The sequence below is a fragment of the Stylophora pistillata genome, chromosome 10 (genome assembly GCF_964205215.1).
Source record: "Stylophora pistillata chromosome 10, jaStyPist1.2, whole genome shotgun sequence".
Lineage (NCBI taxonomy): Eukaryota > Metazoa > Cnidaria > Anthozoa > Scleractinia > Pocilloporidae > Stylophora > Stylophora pistillata.
Genome location: NC_142528.1, coordinates 14,120,812 through 14,147,718, shown reverse-complemented (window position 1 = coordinate 14,147,718; position 26,907 = coordinate 14,120,812). Strand labels below are relative to the sequence as shown.

The window sequence follows — 26,907 nt, the reverse complement described above, 5'->3', positions numbered from 1 at the left end:
GAATGGAAGAGGTAAGTTGCAGTAAATTTTACATGTAGTGCACGATATCAAAAGGCAGAGAGAAAGCGAAGTCTAGGAAAACAAAGACAGCCAATAGTAATAGCCATTCCGGGAATAATATCTCCGGAGCACAGAATACAATAAAGAAAGAGAGTGTAAAGAAAAGAAAGATCACTCTTTGTTGGATGCACTGTTTTACAAAAGAGAAAAGGTTTCTGACGGTACTACTAACCAGTGCCGGAGGTGGAACCCGTACGATTGATGTACCAGGTCATTCTACCAAAGGAGACCTTATAGCAGAAGCCCGAAAGCTCTTCTTCCCAGGGGGTCCTTCCACCCACGAAGAAGAAAAGGAAATGATCTTTGTTCTTGCCAATTTTAAAGCGGAGCCTATTTAAGAATTTATTGAAGATGGAGAAACCACAGATGACATCACTGTCCAGAAGTATATCGAAAAACACAAACTGACCTTGGCAAGGTTGTATTTAACATCAAAGCCTTCATCTCTCTTTACTCTCTCTGATGTGGCCTGTGATGATAATGACGCCAATCTCAATTCACCAACATTTGAGTTTGTGGAGTCATCAAAGTCTGAGAAGCGTCAGCAAGACAGGGGCAAGGCATGCCTTATGAGGTATGCAAACCTGGATGAAGATGCATTTAAACTGGAAGATGCATCCTCCAATTCTGTTCCTGATGACTTTCCTTGTTACAATAGTGCTGACTTAGCATGGTTAGGCCATTCACTTCTCGATACATCCGAAGAATGCCAACAGTTGCAGGGGCGGAGATACAAGGAAGGTGCAGGGGGTGCGCACCCCCCCCCCCCTCCCCCCACCACAAGATGACCTGCGGCTTTCTAATGCAAGTGGTATTCTGCTATTACAATTTGTTTACGTCCGGTCACTAGTCAGTTACACCATTCTTTAGTGGTGCACCCCCTCCTCAAAAAAATCCTGGATCCGCCCCTGAGTTGTTGCAAGAACAAGAAGAATCCTTGCAGCAATCTATCGAGATTGACCGGCAGAAAGAGGAGGAAAAGAAAGATCTTTTGATTCAGCAAGATCAAGAAAGGGAGAAACACGAGAGAGAAACTGCACGATTGGAAGCCGTAAGATCATCCAGGTCCTCGAGAGTACCTGCTGAACCGGCGGTAGGAGCCCCACGTATAGGGATAGCGGTTCATCATGTGACCATTGGAAAACTTGTGCGCTACTTTTCCAGCAATGACAAAATGTTGCCTGTCTACGACTGGATCGGCTCGCTGGCTAAAGAGCCAGAGAACTTTAAACTGTGTTCCTCGCCCGAAGTCGTGGCGATACCGTGTGACCCCGTTAGTAACTGCACCCTTTACATACAAGTTACGGACGAGTCAAAATTATCGTTGGAGGACTCTGACGTTACGTTCAAAGGGTATGGCAGTGAGCAGAGGTATGTATTGACAGGCATGTTGCTTTTTTTGAGAGAATATTTTTTACCAGCAAAATATTAAAGACCCATGACCGACCATTAGTTTAAACTGGGCGTTTTCGTTTTCTTTCTTTTTTTCAGGAAACCCGAAGGTTTGTACCATGGTATTCAAGTGCAATTGGCAAGTACACCTCCAGATTCCCTTGTGTTAGGTGACGAGTGCTTGGTTGCAGATCACTATGAAGGAGAATTGTTAATGAGAACTACACCAAGGTACAAGAAAAGCGGGAAGAGGCACTGCGTGCTCTGAATGGAAGCGTGCATGTCATTGTCAATAGGAAAACATTGTTCAGGACCTTATTTCCATATGTAAAGATCCCAACATCCTTGAAAAAAACGTTATAGTTGGCCTAGAGGGGGCAGAAGCATCAGGAGATGGTGTTTTGCGAGAGGTTTATTCTTTGCTTTGGCACAGTTTCTTGTCTGAAAGTGATGGCGATAGCTAGCGAGCACTCAATTCCACTTCTCCCAAATCTCAACCAGGAAGGCTATGTGAGCGTTGGTAGAATTTTGACACGTCAATTTGTGCTTTGCGGTATGTTCCCAGTAAAGGTGTCCCAGGCATCAGTGCAGCACACTTTTTTCGGCCGCGCAACCGACGAGTGCAAGATTGAGTCTTTTCTGCGGCTTCTACCACCAAGGGAGAGAGAGTGTCTATCAAGGGCATTAAAAGGTGACGGACCATTCCCACAGGAGAGATTATTCACCTACTCGAAGACTAAAGCGTACGCTAGTTACCTTCTGCAGATAACATCAAGGCTCTGGTACTGGGTACTGTCCGTAGCAACCGCTGAGTTTGTAACAATACCTTTCTTGTGTTATCCAGGCCAACCGCAGCCTGAATTATTGCAATCTTGGAGTGCATCCCGGAAAATCCAAAAGAGGATCAAATCTTTCGCTGGTTGGAACGCTATCTCAAAGGATCAAGCAACGAAATTCTTTCAAAATTTCTCTGCTCCTGCTCTGCTACAGATGTGTTATTGCCTGATCATGGCATTTCAATGCGTACAAAGGTCATACCACTTGTAGCTATTCGCCCGAAATCGTACACTTGTTTCCGCAGATTAACTCTACCCAGAAGCTATCAGTCATATTCACAGATACGAAACAACCTGGAATTTTACCTTCGAGACTGTAGTATCTGGGATCTCAATGACTAGTGGCAACCGACTTACTTGACAGTAGTGATTCCGAGCTGTAGGCGTCAATCACAAGTAGAACATTTGGACCTGACTTTTGTACCGTCAACATTTCATAATTGGAACATTTCTATTTTAGTTCCTGTTGCTTCACAGTTCAAATAATGTACATCTTTACAGTGTGCTCGATACTTTTAATTTGTATTTGTTGTTTGCATGGACGTAGGTATGTAGGCCATGAAGTTGGATCCCATTTTGTTGAAGCCAACATTTGCATTTCTCTTCTGTTTTGGGAGATTAGAAAGCACTCAGTTAGGTTGGTTGTGTTACGTTCTCATGCCTCCTAATGGCAGCATTCAGTTTGAAAACAAATTTATACAATGTACGTTTTGTTACTGTTCCAAAATTGTAGGTTTACATCAGATTGTTTACATCAGATTTGGGGAGTAATCGCGTGATATTTTCCAAATGATCGATTGATAAGAATCTCTGTATGTAGCACGTAAGGTGAAGCACATAATGCCTGCATCGTAAAACAGGGAAAGTGCGAGAGTTAGTTTGATATAGCTAAAATTATTTTTTAACGATTTGTTGCAGTTATGGGAACGCATGCAATTTCTTTAATACAGACACTTTCACATGTATGGACGGTATGCTGCTCCACTGAAAGAGTCTTTATCACCCTTATTCAATTATTACTGACAATATTCCTAAACTACTTTCAGATTTATTCTGTAAATGGCTTGTGTATTTGTGTTTTTGGTCAGAAGAGCTGTTACTTTAATAGTTTCTCTCAGAACTCAGAGCTACTACCAGTATCCAGCCTATCCAACCTGACCCTTTTATCACTTCTTCCCAGATTGTGTCAGTAACGAGAGTTAACCGATTGAAGGAGTCTCGGTCGCAGTTTCTTGTGCAATTCCTTGTTTTAAACGATTCAGCAGAAGATGAATCATGTAAGATCACCTCTTGATTATAAAAAGAAAGCCGATAACAGCAACCTGGGTTTACGCGATTTGGAGAATAGTCTACAACTTTCTTCTAGGTATAAATATACCATTCTCTAAAAAAATGTGAAAAGTTGATATCCCAAGCAATAGTAATATAACTGAGGTAAAGGCAGAACGACCTTTTTTTGCATACAAATATATATCAGACCAAATTACATCACGTCATATATCATCCTAGCCTCGTTAATTACATATCACGTTTTAAAAATGATCTCAGTCGCAGTCTCAGCACCTTAATGTTTATAACTTGATAAGTTCTCACTCGATGGAATGCGAATCCTTCGATTCTTTGGTTTGCAACAGAACGCCTGTATAAGAAATTCTTCCCCCTCCAAATTCGTCTTGAACATGACGCCTTAGGAACTTCTGCATCGCAGCAACACTAACATTCTCAGTACCCGCATCGGCACGACATATGTGAGGGGCCCCTCCCAGTTGTTTGACACAATCATGACAGAAGGTAGCAATTATACGAGGATCATTGTTTGAGGAACCAACCTCAAGCAATAGGATACGGCGGCTGTAGCCATCTATCGCTCCTTGTATGCAAAACCCAAATGGCTTAAGCTTATCGTAGCCATCAATGTGCCATATATAATTTGGACCTTTTGATGGGTATTGTCGTCTTCGTAACTTGTGACGAGCTCGTTCACGAATTCCGTTAGGATGAAGTACAACAAGGATTCGACGAATCGTTTCCCTATCCACTATCATACCATAGTCTAAAGTAATTCTTTGATGCATCTGACGGTAGCCTAACAAGCTACCACTGCGATTCTTGCTCTACTGCTAAAATCAAGTCGTGGGGATTACTGCTCGTTCCTCTTCTTCCCAATCCAATTCTACAGAGAATTCTTTTGAGATGACGAAGGCTAAGCCTAATGCCATGAACGATGCAAAGAAACGCGAGAATTTCGGTGTGGCCAAATCCTAGATTAAAGTACTCTTGTATTAGCAGATTTCTGCTCCATTGACCTCTACGTAAAGCGGGAAGATAGGGTGGAAGAACACTTTCTGCAGGTAAACTTATTGCTGAAAGAACCGAAAGGAATAACATCCAGACCGTCATAGCTCAAGCGATTGCTTCCTTCTCCCCCCCCCCCTTAGTACCCAATCGTCAGGTATGTAAAAAGTTTCAATTCATGGCTTTTAAAGAGAAATTTACAGTTTTAACTAGAAATCTACAGTTGTAAGTAGAAATTTACAGTTATAAGTGGAAATTTACAATTATAAGTGGAAATTTGCAGTTATAAGTGGAAATTTACAGATATAAGTAGAAATTTACAGTTATAAGTGGAAATTTACAGATATAAGTAGAAATTTACAGTTATAAGTGGAAATTTACAATTAAGTGGAAGGGGAAATTTACAGTTGGTAGTGCAATGTAGATAAGTAGAAGTCAAATGAAATGCTGTGCAGCAGTTATTTATAAGTGATTCAAAACAGGGCTACTTTTAATTTGGTAACTTAATTTAAATCAATCCCTAAAAAAAAAAAATTGTGTTTCTGTTATGGCCCTAACCAGCCACCGTACACTATAGACCTCAAATTTTTCTGAGTTTTCCGTACAAACATTTTTTTTTTTTTTCTTGTAACCGGATATGATGACGTGGTTTAGAACCTGACATTTTGAATGGATGTAAGCGTTCACAACCCGTATTTTTCATATTTTCCTTATTGCTACAGGAAAGGGGACGACTATTTCTCGGTTTTTAGAGTAAAACTAGTATTGGGTTGAAATCAGAATTGATGTTATGCCATTCAGTTTGGAGTCTACTGAATTAACTTCATTCATATATATCCAATACGCATGTGCCGCGCAGATATATTTTTGAAGGAACTGAAGTTGTCTCAGTTATAGGATGATGTTACCTGGGCTCGAGATTGTCCTCTCATAGCCGGGTTGTATTAGGTATGAAAGCAGAGGACTTCTCCTTTTAAGTGGCCGTCTCCTATGAGAGTCATAAGACTAAACCTAAACTCTATCCCTAAACATTTAAACATCTATGAAGAGATGATTCATTGCCAACCCCTTAAAATTACTTGCATTTAATTTATGACTTGGTACTAAAACTTCATTTTTCACGTATGGATTTTTTATAATTTTAAAATAATTACTAATTAGTCTTTGAAAGAAACTTCATTGAATCCCACTTAATCACGTAACCGTGAATACCACATACCTAGCAACCCTCAAATTCTTTACCCTAGACAAAACTCTATTGTTTTCGTTCTCTTTGCTTTGATAATACCTATAAATAACTGAACAGGAGACAGAAAGGAAAGCATACAAGAGAAAGGAACAGACGACAGTTTGGAGACCTGATAGTTTTAATGCAGCTGTGGTCAGGTGTAGGGTTTGTCACATAGCATGTGTTAAAGAAGGTTGTTGCGTGACATGCCCAAAGGGTGTGATTTTTTTGAAGGAGGCAAGATAGTATTATTTATTGCTCGAATACAACTCAAACACTACGCCAATCAAGTCAAGCACCCTGGTTAAGAGGAATCTAAAGTTAATAATTAGCTTTTGTTACGAGTGAATTCACAAGAACAAAGAACCATTATTTATCTTAAGCCATTCACTGCGCCGTAACTATGGAAATGCGGGATGCAAGTTTGAGAACGAAGCGTCTCATATTATCTTCCAAGTATCAAGTGAAGGAGAGTTGGAGACTGAACGAAGCGTACTTGCATGTTTTAAGTAACACAGTAGTCTCTTTGTTGTGGTTAAAGAAGTTGCTCAGTCTTAGTCGTTTTTTTCTGGAAACCTTTGGCGATATTTAAAGCGGCCTTTGTTGAACAGACTTATGATGCAAGCAGACTGAAGCGACCGAAAACAGCTGTCTGAAGGGCGGCAAACTTCATGGCACCACTCGAACCAACCATTTCATCGACGATGTCTTCTACGAAAGACATAGTGAGGTCAACTGTTAGCAATGGAGAGGAACTACGACGTTCAGTTATGAATGTAGGAGATGCAATTAACGCCATAGCGTTTGCAATTTTGATTTTGTTTACGGTTTTCGGTAATCTTTTGATCCTGGCCGCCATCATCAGAAGCAGGATCCTTCGTTTCCGCACTCATTTGTACATCACAAGCCTTTCTTTCGCAAATTTGCTCATGGCTGGTGTTGTAATGCCACTTCGAGTCCTGAGCTTTGTAGACAAAAACACATGGCTGAACGAACCAGTATTGTGTGAAACATATGGCAGCTTTTTTGTACTGTTTTGTACTGTGACTGTCTACACCCTGGCAGCTTTGAGTTTGGATCGGTACTTCTCAATCTCCCGGTACAAGTGGTATCAGAACTTCATGACCAGTAGCCGTACGTTTTGCCTCATCGTTCTTTGTTGGAGTATCGCCGTGCTGGTGTCGTTTCTGTTTGCCAATTTCGACGTCGATGTCGAAAAATCCTTGAACTGTAAGTTGGGTAAAACCTACACCACAGCTTACGTTTACACTTTCGTCGGCATTGAAGTTCTGACTCCGGTAATCTTCATGTTGATTTTACAGTGTCAAGTTATGAAAACAGCTGTAAGCCATACTCACACAGTGGATGTACGCGGTAGACAGATTAAAAACTTGGACTATGCTGATTTTCCATCGATCGCCAAAGAAACGACCTGGTCCAAGATTGTGGTTCGAATTACTCTGAGTTTTGTAATATTTTGGATTCCGAGATGTGTATTTCTTCTTCTTGCCAACAGCAATACAGCAGGCATCCATGAAGTTGCCGATGGTTTGACAGAGATCATGACTTATTGCTTCCCCCCATCATTTGCTCTGTTGCTGAGTTATTGGAGTAAGGAGTTTAGAGAGGTTTTCATAGATATGCTGTGTCCATATGCCTGTTATCAAAAGAAGAAAGACATGAGAAAGTATCGCCTGGGCGAGCCTAACAGAGTGAAACCATCAATGATGTACAGAAAACACTCCAAAAACTTTGCTGCATCATGAGTATGAGATCCATACTCAAGGAAACAATTGGATTTGTCCCTTTCAGTGATGATATTTGTCTCTCCATTCTTTTATCTCAACTTTACTCTGTGAAGACACTTTTTGTGACCTTAAAGAATTACATTATATCAGCTGTTAGGATAGAAGCACTGAAAATGGCTCAAGGAATGAGTCAAACTCCTTCCTATCAAGAGTGAGTGACAGTTTGATTGTAAAAAAAATACCATATATTTTTCATATGAATAAAGGCTGATAGTTTCGAAAGAAACTGTCTGGGGCTGCGTCGGTGGGAGTAACGAAATAATTTGGATATATCAACAAAGTTGAAATGGTAAATTGGCCACCGTAATGATTACAAAAGCTGACGTTTCGAGCGTTAGCCCTTCGTCATTCGCTCCGACGAAGGGCTAACGCTCGAAACGTCAGCTTTTGTAATCATTACGGTGGCCAATTTACCATTTCAACTTTGTTGATATATCCAAATTATATATTTTTCATAGATTGATTTAATCTTTCCAGTCAAACAGATAGAACTGCAAGTAGTTAAAACCAAATCTGTTTCAATCATTGATCATACTGCATACAATTTTGACTGAGTTTTAAAGTAACAGAGAAATCATAAATTATTATTCCAGTCTGGTTTGAACAAGTGAAAATTCCTAACAGACAAGGACTGTGGTTCTGTATTTAGTGACTATGGAGTTGAACAAGAGAGACAAGAGCCCAGTAGAAAAAATGTTATGATTCAGTAGTGTTGGTTGCTTATTGTATTCAACTGATTGCACTGTGTTTGGATGATGAGGTAACTTTTACTAGACAATACTAAAGCAGGTACATGCATCAGTGATGCAACATACTGGAAGGTTTTAAACAAAAGAAGTGTGGTAGGTGATATTTTAATTTGAAAATTGGAACCAAAATTATTACTCATCAACAGGAGATGTGTGCAGGTTTTATGTTGCTGTTCACACATGCATCGAACTTTTAAACTACCTATATAGTAACTGTGACCCTTTTGATTAAAGAGTAGGTATGTTTGTTCCAAGACCAGCTTGTTCTCACTGGGTCTTTTGTTCTCAAAATTTAGAGAAATTCAAAGAAGTGGATGAAGTATCCCATTGCTTTCTGAAAGTTTTAAAATATTGTTATCAGCTTAAGCATGCAGGATGGTAAATATACCCATAGTAACTACTTAATATATGAAATTTTGATCAAATGTACAGTTATTAAAATTGGTCATGGTTTTTGATAATTAGAAAAGATAGATTTAGATGTATTTTATAATGATTGTTATACAAGTATTTTTTAGCTTTGAAACAGACATTACGAACTGACTACAATATTACAAGTCAACTTTGTTTTTATGCATTAAAATTTTTCTTGTGATATCTCCAAGAAAAATTATGGTACTAACAAGTGTGTTGTGAATAAAGGTTTCATATTAGCATGAATTTCTTTTTTCTTGTGATTTCTATGATAAAAAGGGTGATTTTGAATGAGAGTTACATTTTAACTTCCATTAAAGCTGTACTGGTTCAATGGTGTACCTTTCAACTTATCAAGCCTGAAAAGCATAGGTGGTACTAAAGGATTGCAAATTTGTAAGCAAAGTACTTTTGATTCCTTTAAAATTCTGCAAGGTGCAGGAGAACTTAGCATCTTTTCATTATGTTGCTTTAAACCCATTAACTCTCAAAAGTGAACAAGATAGATTTTCCCCTTATAATATTAGTACCATATTAGGCTTATAATTTAGAAAAGTGATGAAAAAAAAAAAGAAAAAAATATATTTTATGGGATTTAAAGTTGGTCTAAAAACAAATTCTCAGAGCAAGGAAAATTAATAATGAGATCTTGCGAGTGAAAGGCCTACGTTGATAAAACTTCACTTATTTTCACTCAAAGCAGTCCTGTTCAAGGCTTCTCTAACTGGATGATCATGCTACATAATTATCGCAGAAAACGTCCAATCTGTAAAAAAATTTTTGTTATCCAAAAAGCAGGTTTTTGGAGCCTATATGGAACTACCAAAACAAATTCCTTTAAAATCAACAAACCATTATTGCAAATGAAGAAAGAGAATCCAGGAAAAATAAACTAACTGGAAGCTCAGTCACTTTGATTATTTGGATTTAGAGCTGATTGGAGTCCCTAATTAAGATATGAAGTTTCTGCCAAACAAGAAAGGCTGATGTTAATGCCCCCCGCTTCCTCCTCCCCCCAAAAAGTGTATATTTTTATAATAATTTTAACCTTATGGAACATGAAAATATATTATTTCTTTGGGAACTAAGGATTTGTTGAGGGCATATTACTATATAACAGGTAAATGAACACAAGAGCTTGCAGTGTTTGCCTTGCAGAGTTGACATAGAGGTAAGAGAAAAATTATTTATCAGTGAGAACATGTGTATCTATTTACTGTAACGATGAGTTTATACGTACAAAAATACTCCATTTAATTAATTCTTTACTTTCGGACCGATTACAAGATGTAAAAAACCGTTGGATTAGGGCTTGCAAATGCATATATATGTAAACCCCAAACATATGCACATGCACAATAATAAATACTACTAATGATCTAACACTATATCGTCACATTTACCTTTTTATTAATTTCTTCATTTGCACTACTCTGGGTGAAATCAGTTACCTCTCTCCCTCAAAACAAGTGGATATGGGAGGGGTGGGGAGGAGGGGATGTCTTTTTGAAGCCCTTCCCAGCATACTTGGCGAGTTATAAATTTCACATGGCGGACGAAAATCACATTTTCCTTGACAGAGCTAACTGAAAACGATGGAGCAGCATTTAGATCGAGATCTGGCAAGTGAGGTTCGTCGATTTGTCCGCGAACGTCAAAATAAGCTGGCTAATGCCTCTAACTCGGGCGAAGTGATTGAAACATTGAATGATGTGGTTGAACTATTTCTCCGGGGAACTCTGCTTCCCTTCCAAGTTTCTCTCGACAAACGTCCTGTACTGAAGGGCGAATTCGTATCCAATCACTTTGTGAGGTTCTCTGAATTTATTCTATCTTCTAAAGTAATTGAATTCTATAGTAACCTCAATGAACAGCAGAGAAAAGATGGTTTTGAAGTGTTTTTCCTTCGTGGTCCATCGCACGATTGTCTTCTTGTTCTGGGAGATGTACTCTCTAAACCAGCGACCAATTTGAAAAACGCCAAGGTGATAGTATCCTTGCTCGAAAAGTTCTTTGGTGAAGAAAGATTGGTTGATATACTTGTGGAACAATGTCGTTTATCCAGGCCTTCCAAAAATGGTTCACTTAACTCCAGTGTAACAGGATTTGAAAGCAAACTTTGGGGACAGCTTGTGACTTTGATAGTTTCTCTCCCTCAGAGAGTGGCGAACAAACTAAGATTTAAATGTAGCCCTCAGTTCTACCCAGAGTCTTATTTCAACCTTGTTTCATGTGAAATTATCAAAGCATTGGAGAAGTTACATGACAACCTAACAATGTCACAGGATTGCTCCTTCAAGTTCCTTGAAGAATTGATTGGTCGGATTTGCTTGGTCGGGCAAGCAGAGAGAATGTTTGCCATACTGTTACCAGCATTGGAAAAGTGGCTGAAGAAGAGTCCACTTTGGAATAGAATCTGTGCACGACTGGTTACAGGGATACCAGATGGTTGCATGGAACATGTTACAGAAGGCCTGCTTAAGATGGCAGATGACCCGTCCCTAATTTCTAAGCTTTTTGGTGATTCAGTGCTCACCAATACTAAGCTTAAATATTTGCTGACATCTAAGTTTCTTCTAATGAGAAGCTATACCAATATGAATGTGCTTTACAATATCATGGGATATTTATCTGGATATAAGCACAGGCATTTGCTAGTGGAAACATTGCACACTCTTTTTGACATCTGGGGTGATAGAAGTGCAATAAAGCACACAACATATGACCAGCATTTTTACATTACTTGTGCAACTGTTCTCTCATTTGGTCATTTGAACATTGAAGAAAGGAAATCTGAAAAGCATGTACTGCTCAACAAGTTGCTAGTTGGTGTGCAGAGTCATTTAGAGAGCCCTTTGGAAAAGGTACAACGTCTTGGCATGGTAGTTGCAGAATGTCTTACATGTTCCCTTGAACCCAATGGAGAGAAACTTGTCTTTGGATATATGGAAGATAGTGATACTAAACAATTGAAATCACTGGCTAAAGGTCCACAAGAGAGGATGAATTTGAGAAGTGTAGGAAAGAGAAATGAGCCTGATGTTGAAATAAAAGGCAAGGATAAACTGGTAACTGAAGAAAGTTCCTCCATGAAAGTCTCTGCTGAGAAAAACTCTCCTCAGATTTGTGAAGGTGATGATGATTTGGTGCCATATGATCTTGGGGAAGAAGATGACAGTGATTTGAAATCCAAGGCTCCAAAGTATTTGCGAGATTGTATTGAAGGCCTTTTAGCATCAGAAGACTCATCAAAGATGGAAGCATCATTGAAAAATGTGGAGAAACTTGTTGGTGCTGAAATGGATGACTTGGATGATGTCTGTGAAGAATTGGTGAAAGTTCTACTTCATCTTCAGGACCAATTTTCGACTGATATGTTTGGTGAATTGCGTCACAGTGCAATTGTTGCTGTACTTATTAGGTGTCCTGAACAGATTGCTTGTTACTTGACAGAAGAATTTTTTGCTCCAAATTATCATTTACAGCAGAGAATGGACATATTAAGTGTTCTTGCCGATGCAGCACAGCAGCTGTCAACACCAGTGGAAATAACTAAAACAAAAGAAGTACCAAGAAGGTTTCCACTCCCACAAGCAGAATCTAATAAATGTTTGCAAGCCATACCAGAGTGGCAGAAGATTGTGCAAGAGAGAATTGATGGTAAAACAAAGAGGTTTACCAAGGGGCCATCCCACCCTCAACCCAAACCTGTGGCTAACAAGTTTGCTAGTGTAGCTGGATATTTCTTTTTTCCATTAATGAAGAACTTTGACAGCAAAGTGAACACATTAGATCTTCTGGGTGAAGACACACTTGTCTTGGGCAGGCTTGTGTACACTCTCGGAATAATCATGTACTCTGCTAGAGAAACTCCCACAGCCAGGAATATGGGCAAGGCTCTGTTGGAATTCACTTGGGCTCTGAAGTATCATTCTGAATCATTTGTGCGTCAGGCACTGATCTTTGCACAGGCCATGGTTGCAGTTTCTGTTCCTTCTTCTATTCTTATGAATGATGCCCCGGGGGAACTCTCTGAGCTTCATGATTGGTTGAAGACAATAGTCCAAAATGATACTGATGCTGACAGTGTGAGGGCAGCTTTTCAGACTCTTGTTTTGTTGGAAGAAATTTTTAAAAATCAAGTTGTTGTACATGTTTGATCATTGCTGCATGTTCAATTTTTTCTAGCTAAAGCTTCATTAGTGTTCTTGCTGACTGAAGCACAGAGCTGTGCCTTTTTGACATTTTAAGCAATGAGCAAGGCACTTCCTTGTTCTGGATGGGTTATTTTTATATACTCATCTTTATTTTGAAGTTCAAAATAACCATTGTTGTTCATTGTTAATTGTAACATCTACTGCTTTTTACTAGAGTGGTTATTGTTGGAAAGTCTGATTGTTTTAGACTGTTTCAATAGAAATGATAGGAAAATTGATATTAAAAGATCAAGGATGCTTTGTTTTGAGAAGAGGAGGACTTTAATTTACTTCTCTGAGGTAGAATGTCATCTGTTATAGGTTACCCATCCACTGAATTAAGTTTACTGTTTTTTTTTTTGGCTACACATGTATAAACCAAGGTGATCTTGCTTTGGTGGTTGCCTCTCTCAGTCATAAATACTTTGCGCAAACTGGTAATTGCCAAGTTCAAAGTCAGTAACATATTTTGATTTTACATTCCAGATCTTTCGATTTTTCCTGGCTTTCAGAAAACTTTTGTTTCCATCCGTCACTGTCACAATATTGATTTCATTTATAGCAAGTACTAAATAATGATAAAAAAATTCTGTCAATATCAAAATGCAAAACCCTATGACTTAGACCCAAAAATTTGGTTGATGGGGATTCACATTGGACCTAGACCTTGCAAGAACTCTCTATGATTGAACCTACCTGAATAACTAATTTTAAACAGTTTCTACTAATCCACGGTTGGAAAACATGCTCTTGTTAAAAATCACTTTACAAACAGTCCAAGTACATGGTATGCGACTAGAGACTTGTTTTGTCGATTACTGCCTCTTTGTTAGGCCCACTGCCTCCAGATTTTCAATAAAATTATTGTTTTGAAAATGTTTCTTCATGTTGGTTACATTTTCTTAAATCCAACCCTTTGGGTGCCAAGAGTGACTAGCATTTAATTTATCCCATAATATCACCCCTGGATAAAACATGAAGGTCACAAGATTAGACAAGATGATCACCATCAAAAGTAGCTGTGGATTTGGCAAACAAATTCTCCTTTTCAGCACCTTAGGAAACGTATGGAGAAATATGCATACTGATGCTAGGGCAGTCTCCCTTGCAGCCGTTTTTAGTCTGTTAGGGCAGCGAGGGTTAATAAAATTGATAGTAGGCTATAATTTGAAAATCATCTTATGATCCTGTTGGCAAAAGTAGAGGAGCTGTAGATGGTTGTGGATGGTATTTTCTTGGTAAGTAACCAATATCAGGAAAATAAAGAAGGGGAAAAAAAAAGAAAATGGCTGGCATTTTGTTTCTTCATCTTTCTATTGTGCCTTCTCATCTGAAAAGGAAAAGTTTTAATAGAGCAGTGATAGAGAAGGGTTTCATCAGGATTTGAATGTTTTTCTTACATTTCTGTGTCACTGACTATTGCATAATGTCACATTGCATTGGAAAGCAGTTTAGGAGATTAAAGGCCTCAGGGGAAGATCTCACATTAGCTTGATTTGGAAATGACATAATGGTCAGGTTTATAATTTATTTGTCACCTCTTTGTTGTAAAAAAAAATTAACATGAAAATAGCTACATTCATCGTTGATGAGTCACGCGTTGAACCCCTCTTCCAAACAAACTTTCTCCTTGCCACACCTTCTCAAATCGAGGTTTCAGCGCATGCGTGAAGCTCAATCCAAAATGGCGTCCAAAGGAAAGGGTGGATGGATATGGTCGCCTACATGACATTCCATCTCAAGAAATGTCCCGTCTTGCTGATTATTTTGTCGTTGCTGGAATAGACAGGGACTCAAAGAATGGTTAGAACTACATAGAGTTCTCTCAGCAGTCTGTCTCGCTGCTAGGATTTTTGTGCAAACATCGCACGCCTCTGGAAATTTCCAAGTTTCTTATTATTAAACATAAGTATTAACGTTTGCTTTTCGTTGTTGATTTGTAGGAGAAGTTAAAGGAAAGGTGATACAACGTTTCCCAAGTAAAGACCGTAAAGATGCAACGTTTCCAGAAGGGCTCGAATTGGTGAGTTTATTGTTACTGAAAGCCGGCAAGTTTAAGGTTCTAAATTTGTGCCTGATCCTTCTTCCGATTTCTTGAGCGATAATTTTCTATTTTGGAAATACATTGACGCACGGGGAAGTCTGTAAACCTCGGGTATTGTTTTACAACGCTTACATCGGTTTCTTTAGAATTAAATGAAAGCTGGAGAAGAAATTATTATCAGGAGAAGAACGATAAAATTAGCTTTCCCGTGGTCTTTAATTCCTGATCATGTAAAGGCTTATAACGGGGAAGGAATCCATAGTTGGCACCCACTACAGCTTATTCAGTTAGTTCAGAAAAGATTTTTGGCTTTCGATCTCGTTATTAGAGAAGCCTTTGGTATTAATTAGGGCTTCTTTAAGGAGGAAAACCTTAATACGCTTTCAGCAACGGATCTCAACACTGTTTAAACTCGCTTTAGGCATTACGCTAAAGATCGATTGAATCTCATCTAAACGTGTTTCCTGAGCAATGTGGACGTTATTACGGTTTCGTCTCAGTGTGATGCCGCAAAATTCGTTTAGTTGTAGCCTAAAATATCTTTCTTTTCATACACTTCATAGTACTTAATATTAAAAGCTAATATACATTAAAGTCTTCGCTGTTTGCCGTCTCTATTGCAAGCCATCGAAGATTCACTTAAACTTCGTACTCCTGTTGAGAATATTTTACGATGTGTAGCGTGCAGGCTCAATATTTACCCTATTTGTTTGCATTTAATTAATCTCCTAGTAGCTTGTCATGTTGTGTTAGGTATGTTTAATCTCTCCTCTTAAAGATGCGGGAAAATCCTCTACTCATTCTTGAAATTTTTCTTTGTATGTTGATACTCGATATAAACAAGCTTGTTGATTTCGCTATCGATTGACTGAACGTTCGAGTGCCGATTAAATTCACTAGGCAGTAGCTTTTGTGATATAAATTATATGTATATTCAGAGCTAGGTTTCTCTTCGTGGTTTGCTCCGTAAGGTATTTCACTAAGGCTTTTTTTTTGATAAGGCATGCTGAAACAATCAGAAAAGAAGCAACTCGAAGTCTCACTTCCTGGTTGACACTGTTAATGATGATGAAATAAAAATTATAATATTTTGCTCCTGAGATGTGATTTTTTTTAACGTTATAGATAATTAGCACTAATCTTTGTCCTGTTGTTTAATTTAAATCATGTTCTTGCCTGAACTCATGTAATTTTCCTGACTTGTAATATCTACTTGTTAGAGGTAAATTTTAATTACTTTGTATTGAATGGTTTTAAGCTATGTTGTGATGCCATTTGTCTTCATAGCACATTTAAAATTTCTGTCTCTTGGAATAGTGATAATAATACAATTACCAAATTAGTATGATAACAAGAATGGCCATGTATATTGTTAACTCTTTTTTTCATGACTCCCAGCTGTATGTACTAGAACACCACCTTTGATTTTTTGCAAATTTGTACCAGTAACCTGTTTTATTCTTTTGACGGTGATGTATGTAGAAAATATAGGCCTTCAAGGGGCTGGTATATTGGCTGCTAATGTCCACAACTGAGATATTGTCAGAAAAGTGAACATTTGGCAGAAATGCAAAGCTTTAAGGGAAAATGAGAAATTTTGGGGACCATCTATCAGCCAAGGATATTATCAACCAACATATCAGCAAGCCAGAAGGGGGTTTATTTGTTTTGTAACCTTCCGTTTGATTTTCGTGTGGCATGTGGAGAGAAAATTTTGTTAACTTTTTTGTACTTTCCAGAGCAGTTTTTCATGCCATTACTACTGGACTCTACAAAATGAGTTTGTTTTCTTCCATGTAAAGTAATAGAGATGAAAAAGTGAAACTGTTGAGCTGACTTTTCCTGCTGGCCTTGCTTCTTTTTGACAAAAAAAATGAAGGACAAATATCGACATAAACAAGGATTATTATATGATAACTGCTCTGCAATTTTGTACCATGTGGCATAAAGTAGCAAATAGAGTCGCTTGAAAATTAATGAGTGGGTTATCAGGTATCATAATCGATGTGTGAGGCAAACTCTAATTGTTATCTGAAAAAGCCATTACCATAGTTCAGAACAGAATTACTTAAACACTCAGGCAAGGGAAACCATGTACCTTCAGTTTTAGGGAGACTATAGGGATCTTCTTTTGGTAATTACAATCCATGTAATGCAGTTTATTCTCAATATTGAATTGTATTTTCTGTAGTTTTGTCAACCTGGAGGATGGTACTACTCAAATTACTACAAACCACCAACTTTCTTTGTTGCTGTACTCACTGATATGGAAGGAGACCATCGATACTGTGCCTGCTTCACATTCTATGAAAAGTGCAGTCCAGCCAAATCCAAGTCTAAAGCAGTAAAGTCCTTCAACAAGGAGGTTCTTAAGGATGGCAGCCAATCAGATTCTTCTTTATATGATAAGAGATTTTCTGATGGTGTGCCTGGAATTTCTATTAATTCAGAAGAGCTTTCTATGACAGAGATGTATGCACCGAAGTGCTTGTGTCTTGTTTCAAGAGCAAGCTACTTTGACATCTTAAAGGTGAGAACCTGTCTCATGTTTGGTGAAAAATGGCTAAAAGCACCTCTACCTTATTGATTATAAAAGTCAGCAGGATTATCATCAGAAAATGCAATCCAGAAAAATAGTTTTGCCCTGTTTCTGGGAGTTGTAGGAAACTGTGTAGATTTCATACAGGATGTACCTCTGTTTTCTCTTTTCAAGTGTCTGAGTCACTGCTCCTTGTCGTTAGTAGAGAGTAAACTACCGGTAATTGTTCTCATTGATACAGATCCCACTATCAAAAAAAGTATATATATGCTGTGACATAGGATGAATATCAATACGAAACAACAGCTACTGCTAAAAAATTGATCAATATTTGGGTAGTGTGGCTTGTAATTATAGATGTCTCAAGTAAGAAGACAGGCAATCTCTCGAGTTTGAAGAACACTCAATCTTGTAATCTACTTTTGCTTTATTTTAGATGTTATAGTCATTAAATATTTCATTTCGTTGAATTTTAATTATTGATATGATATTGTCTAATTATTTCAGAGCTGCCTAACAACCATCTATTGGTCATATCTGTCTGGGAGTAGTAAATCCTTGGAAGGACTAGTTGGCTGTGTCTTGGGATTTGTTCAGGTTCCACCCCCTGGGGGTCCAAAGATGACCTTCTCCATGGGTGCAGGTGATCGGCAAACCCTCTCCCCTCCTGCATCTGAAACTCTTCCAGTAACTGGAAAATCACTCTCCATCTTGTTCAATCAACTTGGTAAGTAGTGAATTGTCATAAATGGACATTGAAGAGCTCTGTCCCTTTTTACCTCATGGTATGATGTCAGTCATACTATTAGGATTTGTTTTGGAAGGAAAATTCAGTCACTCAATTTTAATTTGTTAGACAGTTAATCTATCCATTGAAACTTGGATTAAATGGGTTATCCTGTGCTTCCCCTACTAGGTTTGTTTCTGTCAAAAAACTTGTGCTATCATCTACTGTTTGAATATCTGGGGGTTGGTACAAGGGCCAAAATTTTGGCCTGAGTACATGTAGTTATCAATATAAAGCAAATTGGAGTCTGTCATTGGGCCATTGGCTTCAATAATCCAGCTGGGTTTTTCCTTTTTTTCACTCCATCTATGATCAAGATACACCCTTATAGACCTTACAAAAGAAGAGGTACTGTGTGGAACATTAATCAACTGGAAAGAAGAGGGCTTCAAAGTCTCAAAATCAACAAGGACAAAAGTCACTCGTGCATTCAAGAGAGGATATTACAACTTATTAAGGAAACATACACTCTCCCAAGCTGCAAAGGGTGTATTTTGACCTCAAATTCAAGACAGCTTTATAATTGTTAGCTAGTGACACATGTATTTTGAATCTGTTGACAGGAATCCACAACATGCTGTCTCTCTTTTGTGCTGCACTGACAGAAAACAAAATCTTGTTTTATTCAAGCAGCTACGCACAGTTAACCAATGCCACTCAGGCCATGCTGGCTTTAATGTATCCTCTTAAGTTCGGGTTAGTCAGAAATGAGGCCCTTCTTACAGGGTGTTTGCAAGAAATAATCAAGAGATAGTTATAGATTACTAGGTGGTGCAGTGGAGGGGTATCCACAAGGTAGCTCATCTTCCACTGGTAAAGTTAGAATTCTCTGTGTTGTTACTAGGAGGGCACAAAAAATATATGTCAGTGAAATAACCCAGATTATGGAAGAAATTCATTGACAAACTCTGCCGGCACCATGTGTACTTCAAGTTTAGAAATCTGTGAAAGAATACGGTTGTGGAAGCTGAGCTCTCTCCCCCCTTCAGCAGTCTTACACCTCCCTCCCCTCCCCCCTTTCTGCTTTGAATGTCAAATCTATTAAATTCTTTTTTGTGTGTGACTATTTTGATTTGAGAAAACTTGTAAGACTGGAAAGAGTAAGGTCCAGGTTTTTTTTTTAGCAAAGGTGGTAACAAAGTAAGTCAACATAACGTGCTTGTCAGAATGCTGATATTTGCAGAGTGAAGCTTTATAATTGTTTATGAAATTAACTTATTTTCTACCAATATTACCAAACTTGGAAGTGAATGTGCTTTTTGATAATCTCTTGATTAATTTTTTTTTTCTAATTTGCCAGTTATGTATTTATTCCAATACTACCATCTGCATTACTTGAATTTTTGAGTGCCCCAACACCGTTTATCATGGGTGTACATGAAAGCTACAAAGATAACCTGGGCTCAGATTTGGTGAGTGATGATTGATTCACTTGATATGTACACTTGGCCAGTGAATTATTGTTATTTGTTACATGGCTAGATACTTGTGTTGTGGAGGTGTAATAGAAAACAATGCATTTTGACAATTGGACTTTTTTTCTCTTGTGAATTGCAAAAGTGGTTCTGATCAAGGTCATGAAACAGTGAAAACAAAAGAAAATGATTTAAAGGATGAAAAAACATAAAGGATAACTGAAAGGAAAACCTCAGACAAAATTTCACTTACATTCTGTGCCATATGAAGGTCAAAGAAGATACAAGAAACTCTTGCTTTTGTGGTCATGTGACCAAGTATCCAATTGAAAGAAAGCCTAAACAACAGCAACAACAACAAAACTAAGAAAATGTTGCATCCTAGTTTTAGACTAATCACTATGAGCTAATAAAATAAGGGGAATCTTGTGTTTGGATTGGCAATCTAACAGGACAGGAAGGGCTTACCCTGCTTGCCCTAGGTTGTCTGCTTTGTTCCAGTAAAAATTGAGCTAACCGCCTCCCGGTTAGCTCAGTTGGTTAGAGTGCTGGACTGTTGTGCGGAAGGTCAAGGTCGATGGTTCGAGCCCCGGCCGGACCAACACTCAAGGTCTTAAAATAACTGAGGAGAATGCGCTACCTTTCTTTAATAAGAAATGGATAGACATTCTAGTCTTCTCAGATAAGGACGAATAAACCGTAGGTCCCGTCTCCTGCATCTATTAATTAGATAATTTGGTTAGGCAGGGGACATTAAAGAACCCACTCAGGAGATTACTGTGATTTGGTCTGGCCTGTTTACTGGGAATTGGGGGGGGAGGGGGCATCTTCAAATAAGTTTCCTTCGATTGTTTGTAAACTGCTGATGTAGTCTGGCCAAAGTCCCCCGAACAGTGTTGTGATGCGCATTTGACCATATCGACATGTTAATTTGTGCAATATAAATATTAAATTATTATTATTATTATTATTATTCCAGTAAAAATCACTAGAGGCCAGTCTAGTGTGGAACTTTTTGGTGAACAGTTTCATTTTATCACTGCAATGTTTTTTTTGTTTTTTTGGTTTTCTATCCTAATGTTTATATTTGGCAGTTCATATGTAACTTGTTATTTAAGAAAGTAATGTGTCAGAGTTTTGAATCAGTGTGTATTTTTATTGCAGACTGATGTAATTCTTGTAGATATAGATGGAGGACATGTGAGCATTCCGGACTCTATAAATCTTCCTTACTTGGCAGAACCATTTCTGAGTAGAGCAAGGCATGAATTGACCATGGTGAGTTTGATAGCACAAATTGGGTACTAAAGGAAAAATGTCTTAAAGAGTTCGTTCAGTCAAGTAAAAATGAATTAGAAAGGTAATGTGACATTCCTTTTTCCTCTTCTCACATCTGTGCTTTGTCTCCACCAACAAAAAGACACAAGCTTATATGGTGCAGTTTAGCTGGTCAAGTAATTACAGTTATAAATTTACTTATGCTTGCTGTAATGCTTGCTATATTGGTGAAACTGGTCGTCATTTTACCACACACGTCCGTGAACATCTCTCTTCAGACAAGTCCTCGTATACAAACATTTACAAAACTCAGAAAGTTGTCGTCAATCTTGCTCTGCAGATTGTTTTGAAGTCCTTGATTCCGCCCCTACTAAATTTCAACTTGAACTTAAGGAGGCTCTGCACATAAACTGGGAAAAGCCTAATTACAGTTAACTATGAATGTTGTATTAAAGACTGCCTGTTGCTTTGAAGGTGTTATATCCTCAACTAGTAACTGCAGATTGTGCTTTCCAGCCGCCAACATCACCGTCACTCCCACTCCTTCAGGTTTGTTGAGTGTTAAAATTTGGGCCTGCAACTTTCATTTGTTTAATATTTGTTTTCATGTACTTCTTTTTGAGATATTTTGAAACTAACATCATATTTATGTTGATTTTTAGGATAAGGAACTGCGTGCTGTGTTCATTAGACTGTTTGCACAAATGTTCTCTGGCTATCGCTCATGCTTAACTTTGATCAGAATCCACCCCAAGCCTGTCATTACATTCAATAAGGTATGATATATGGAGCAGAATACATTGTTAACAGTTGATCAGTGATATTCAGCTGGGTCTTGAAATTGACTCTGAACTAGCATTTAATTCCCATTTAAACTCATTGGCACTGATGGGTCCACCCCCCTGGCACCAGTCACACTGACAAGTCAGTGGAACTGTTTTTATACTTACCTGCTCTTGGCCCGCCATAGAGGAGGGAGGGTGGGAGCACAAGAGGTGGCTCACGTTAGGATCCGCGACGATCTCAAAACGTACTGAAAACTTTGTGACCCTGCAATTGCAAAGGGGGCGCCCCGCAGCATGTCCTCCGCTGACCATCGTGCCTTGATTTTAACCTTGCCTAATTTCATTTAGCCTCATGTTGAGAAACTGTGTAAAAAGCTGTCCTAGTGAATTGGAATATATTGAAAAAGATACAATCTTGCCTGCCTATGACACAAAGATTATTGTACTATAACTCTATGATTAGATCGGTCCTGCTTTATGTCAGCTCGGTCTGGACTAGCTGTAACAAGGAGAGTCTAGGTCGTGTTTTCAAGTTGCAGAAATGAGCGGCAAGGGTAATTTCTGATGCTGACAACCCAGTGTCTAGTGTCAAGCTCTTCAATAGACTTCAGCGGCTCCCTTTTTATGAGGAATCCAAAATAGCTAAATGCTGCGTTGCATACAAACGTATCAAATGTGAAGTACCCTTATATACTGAAGGCTCTTTAATACTTAATAGTCAGGAACATAATTGTGCTACAAGATGATAGCAACACTAATTTTATTTGCCCAAGATTTAATCATATGACCAAAGGCAGTAGATCATTTGCAGTTACTACCTGTAAACTTTGGAATAGCTCAAGTCTAGAACTCAGGAATTCTGTATCATTAGAATCTTTTAAGAACAATTATAGAAACAACCTTCTTAATGTACAACAGAAACTACATCATTTTATAGTCTAACATACAATTCATCATTTGCTCTCAAGTTACATTTTATTTTTATTCGTAATTTGTCTTCTTATTATATAGATATTCCTAGTTTTTATTGATAGTCAAGTTAGAATTCAACATACATTGCTTGATAGAATTTTTTAAATAGAGGGCCACAAGTTTATTAGTTACTTCAACTATTCTGTGCCACCTTCTCTGAATAAAGTGTATTATTATTATTATAAGAACAGGCATCAGTGCAGGGGTTATAAGCTGGAGGTTTCTACAAACTGTAGTCTGAGGAACAGTGGGGTTGCTTCAAAATTCACTGCAAAAATAACCATAATGCTTGTTAACAGGACAAGGCCCTTGTAATCTAGTTGGCAAATGACATGCTAGTACAGTGTGGTTTGCTCTTGTGTGTTAGACACAGCTAGTAAGTTCAAGAAATGTGACTGCTTGTTATTGTACAGGCAATTACTGCATGGAAAACTACATGGATCAATTATATTTTAGTTGACATTGTGTGTTGGTAGTGAGTATAAAATCTGTCTAATTTGTAAATACACACTGTACTGTTCAAACAGTACTTCTTCTTGAATTCCTCCAACCAGTATCAACCAGTACTGTAAGCTGTTAAATGTTACCTCCCAAAAGATGTTTCCAGTTGTACACCCATGATACCTGTAGGGTTGGAAGTCAGAGAGTATTCTTCCCCTTAATAATGCTTGAGATCTGTGCAAAAAAAAACATTTTGTTCTGTTTGAGCCTCAGGCTAGTATGACTTTCGCCAAGTATATGCTTCATTGTTGTGGAACATTTTTTCGTGGTTTGAAAAGTCTTTTGGGTGGGTTGATGTAGACACAAGAATAACGAGTTTCAAAATTTAAAATTTCTTTTATGTAGGTGTCTTTCCTGGAAAACAGAGGTTTGGTGGGAGATGCATTCCTTTCCAAGGTAATTTATTACTGCCAGTCCATGCCTAGTGTGATATATAGACTTCATCACCTGTTATACCTGACTAAAGTCATCATATTTTCTGAGCATTTTCTTCTTTAGTGTTTCCACAACATGCTATCTATGCTTAACCACAGACATACAAACTTTTATGGCTTCATTGGGGTTCGTACGCGTTTTGAAAACCCTTGAAAACCCTTGAATTTCAGGAGGCCGATTTCAAGGCTTTGAAAGTGCTTGAATTTTGTTTTGGGTCCTTGAAAGTCCTTGATTTTTTATTGAACAACATCAAAAAATATCTGCTTTTAAGGCTTTAAAGAAATGATTTTGTTTTGCACCATTAGTAAACCCAAAACATAGATGTTAACAGAAACATTTTTCTTGGTTTTTAAATAGGTAAAATTGTCATTACAAAACGTTGTTGAAATTTTTAAGTAGGGTCCTGGAAAGTCCTTGAAAAGTCCTTGAATCTTTGACCTGAAAAAGTGTGCGAACCTTGCTTCATGTTTAGATGGTCAGATGGAGACCAATCATCCTTACTGGCCAAACTTGCAAACCCTGCATTAATTTTATTGACCTTGGTTACTCATTAAGCAATTTTCAATTGACTGTCAAAAGTAAGCTAGGATTTCTATGGTTTTGCCTTATTTATCTCTGTGATTGGTCTTTAAAACTTGCCCCACCCTCTCAACTGATTGGCTGTTGGAATTCCTTTTGGTTTTGGCAACATGACCTGTAATCAAAATGCTCTCCATAGTGCTCAAGGTGCTTAGTTATAAAACCCCTCCTTTCAAAGGCATTCTTGCAGTCATAGTGGCAAGTGTGTAATATCTGGAGGCAAAACAATCGAGTGCAGAGAACTGAGCAACCAATTTCTTCATTTTGAAATGCATACTATGTGCTCAAACATTGTCATCATCATGTATGCGTTTTACAAACCTCTGAGCAGAGTCATAGGAACTCTGTGAAGCAAAGCTTTTCACTGTGGAATGCAATACTGGGAATGTCTGTTTGCTACAACCTTGAACAAACCTTTTAAGCCAAATTAACTTTACAGAGGTGTGGTAAACAATCAAGAGCTTCTTTAGTTGGTGTTCATTTCCTTTGTTCTTGTGCCCTAATGCTTGATTCAAGGGTGATGTAGTAAGGAGAAATAAGATGCTATCACTCTTAGAAGTTAAAGGGTTACGGCACTGACAATTAGGCATCAGGGGAGATTGTTTTTGTAAAATCCTAAATTGTCGTAACTCATCAGTATAGAAATGCATGGTACTATTTATGAAAAGTAGAGTAGAATTGGTATGTGAGTGAGTGAGTGGCCACCTTGGAAAATTGTTTTCCATTCCCTATTTGATATTGACTCAGGGACTCAAACCTGAAACAATATTTGGCTTTTTCAGGTTTTGGAGAGTATTTCCTTCTTGTCTTTTGTGGCCAGTCGAGGTCCCCCATACAGACCCTGTGACCTCTTTGACCAGGTATGAAATTGTTCTACATTTCCTATTTCTCTGTAGCTGTTTGAGGTTAGAGAAATATGTTATCAAGTATTGAACTGGAGTATTAAATCCTGTAATGGTTTTTCTTTTTTAATAAGAAAGTGATCTTCGCAGTGATGAACACTACTTTAGCAGCAGTATCTGTGCAGGCCTGAATTTTTTTCAGGCCTTATTTTCATTACTGTTTAATTAAGTAGTGTTCATCACTGCAAGGATTGCCTTCATATTCATTTCTTAACTGCAGTTCACATATATGATTATCATGTATTAACTGTGTTTTTTTTTTTTTTTTAAATTTCATTTCTAGCTTTGTGTGGAGATTGATGGCATTCTGAACAGTGAGGGAGGATTGGATCCTGAGGTGCAGGCTAACATTCAACAACTTGCACAGAAGCTCTATGATAATGTGAGTGGCATCTCATTTGTGTGTTAATTGTGATAGTGATGACAATGGTTATAATCATGGTAACAATGATGATGACTTTGATTTGTGTTCTATGGAAAAAGCCAATCACACAAACGTTGATAATTGGTTTGTTTGCATGTCCTGAAAGTTATTGTGACAGGTCAGTGCCCAGTTGACCTGCCAGAATCAAATCAAAGTGTCTGGTTTTGAAGTCCCAGTGTGACATTTATGAAAGTACACAATCTAGCGTGCATCACATCAATTAATTGATTTATACACTGCAATTAAAAATGATGACATCAAGTAGGAAAGATCAGATTGCAAGGCAAGACCTTTCTGAACTGACTGAGCAGGTCAAGATTGGTTCTTGCAAAAATGATTTTAATTATCAAATGGACATATGATATCACTTACTGAAAGTCTTAAATCTTTTACTAACAGGAACCTTCTTGTGAATCTGCTGAGAACAATGTTCAACCAGTCATTCCTGTTGAGGAAATTGAGAGGTGTAGCCAGAAGGTTTTTCCACAGCTTAGTGAAGATGCCATAAGCCGGCATATAAATCAACAGGAAAATCTTTCTTTGGATTACACTGTTAAGAGTATGGAGCCCTGTGTCGTGCCAGCAAATCCCATGTCAAGTAGGCAACAACATTATATTCCAAGTCGAAAGCTTGAAGTGTTGAAGGATTGTGTTGCCTACATCTTTGACAACAAGATTTCTGAGGCTAGAAAGGTACATCTTTATTAATATTTTTTTTCTTTTGCTGGCTCACAGATGTTAGTTGTTATATTTTGTCAATGTCAAACCTCATATCTCTGTTTTGACACATGTTCATGGTTTCCCAGGCAGTTTCTCCCCTGCAGTTTCTATATCTAGCTTTTCACTATCTCAAGGATTTTGTACAGATCTCTAACACATCATTATTTCCTCATTAATTTTGTTTCTGCTATTTTGAAGATTTTTGACACATTTGAAACTTGAGATTTCAAACAGCTTCCTGACTGTGAGCAGCTCTTTTGTAGAAGCAGAAACTACAATTATAGAAGCAGTCTTTCTCCACTAGATGGATCTCCACATTCTTTATTGTACTCACAAATGTTTTCCCAGATCATTTTAGTCTAATACAGTAGAATCCTAACTTTTCACGCCCATAGTTTCTTGAGAACCGAAACTAGCTTTCTTTCTCCACTAAAACACTCCCTGAATTAATGGACCTCCCTTAAAATCTAACAATACTTTTTCTCTAAAAGTTTGGAAGAATCAAGATTCATTTGTAGTTTGTTATGCCATCATTTGCTCACAATATT

The 26,907-nt window shown here is 38.0% G+C and overlaps 3 protein-coding genes across 3 annotated transcripts in view; all 3 read left to right on the top strand.

Annotated features, from left to right (window-relative positions):
* The first annotated feature begins 5,953 nt into the window (after positions 1 to 5,953).
* LOC111322810 (alpha-2Da adrenergic receptor-like) lies at positions 5,954 to 9,028 on the top strand. The gene has a single exon (XM_022925992.2). The coding sequence runs from the start codon at positions 6,483 to 6,485 to the stop codon at positions 7,575 to 7,577; it is 1,095 nt and encodes a 364-aa protein (XP_022781727.2). The 5' UTR covers positions 5,954 to 6,482; the 3' UTR covers positions 7,578 to 9,028.
* A 1,278-nt stretch (positions 9,029 to 10,306) lies between these two features.
* Positions 10,307 to 13,854, top strand: LOC111322808 (telomere length regulation protein TEL2 homolog). Its single transcript, XM_022925991.2, has one exon. The coding sequence runs from the start codon at positions 10,378 to 10,380 to the stop codon at positions 12,940 to 12,942; it is 2,565 nt and encodes an 854-aa protein (XP_022781726.1). The 5' UTR covers positions 10,307 to 10,377; the 3' UTR covers positions 12,943 to 13,854.
* A 786-nt stretch (positions 13,855 to 14,640) lies between these two features.
* LOC111322782 (myotubularin-related protein 5) overlaps positions 14,641 to 26,907 on the top strand; it is a 36,352-nt gene continuing 24,085 nt past the window's right edge. The window contains exons 1-13 of the mRNA XM_022925950.2: positions 14,641 to 14,781; positions 14,922 to 15,001; positions 17,214 to 17,552; positions 18,069 to 18,288; positions 18,912 to 19,044; positions 19,649 to 19,760; positions 20,928 to 21,041; positions 21,516 to 21,590; positions 21,704 to 21,817; positions 23,645 to 23,695; positions 25,096 to 25,173; positions 25,499 to 25,597; positions 26,039 to 26,332. Coding sequence (XP_022781685.2) covers positions 14,724 to 14,781; positions 14,922 to 15,001; positions 17,214 to 17,552; positions 18,069 to 18,288; positions 18,912 to 19,044; positions 19,649 to 19,760; positions 20,928 to 21,041; positions 21,516 to 21,590; positions 21,704 to 21,817; positions 23,645 to 23,695; positions 25,096 to 25,173; positions 25,499 to 25,597; positions 26,039 to 26,332 — 1,767 coding nt within the window. The 5' untranslated portion in view covers positions 14,641 to 14,723. The remainder of the gene's footprint in view (positions 14,782 to 14,921; positions 15,002 to 17,213; positions 17,553 to 18,068; positions 18,289 to 18,911; positions 19,045 to 19,648; positions 19,761 to 20,927; positions 21,042 to 21,515; positions 21,591 to 21,703; positions 21,818 to 23,644; positions 23,696 to 25,095; positions 25,174 to 25,498; positions 25,598 to 26,038; positions 26,333 to 26,907) is intronic.

Bases quoted from the DNA above. Each gene is read 5' to 3' on its own strand.
- LOC111322810 (XM_022925992.2), top strand. From the start codon at position 6,483: ATGGCACCACTCGAACCAACCATTTCATCGACGATGTCTTCTACGAAA.
- LOC111322808 (XM_022925991.2), top strand. From the start codon at position 10,378: ATGGAGCAGCATTTAGATCGAGATCTGGCAAGTGAGGTTCGTCGATTT.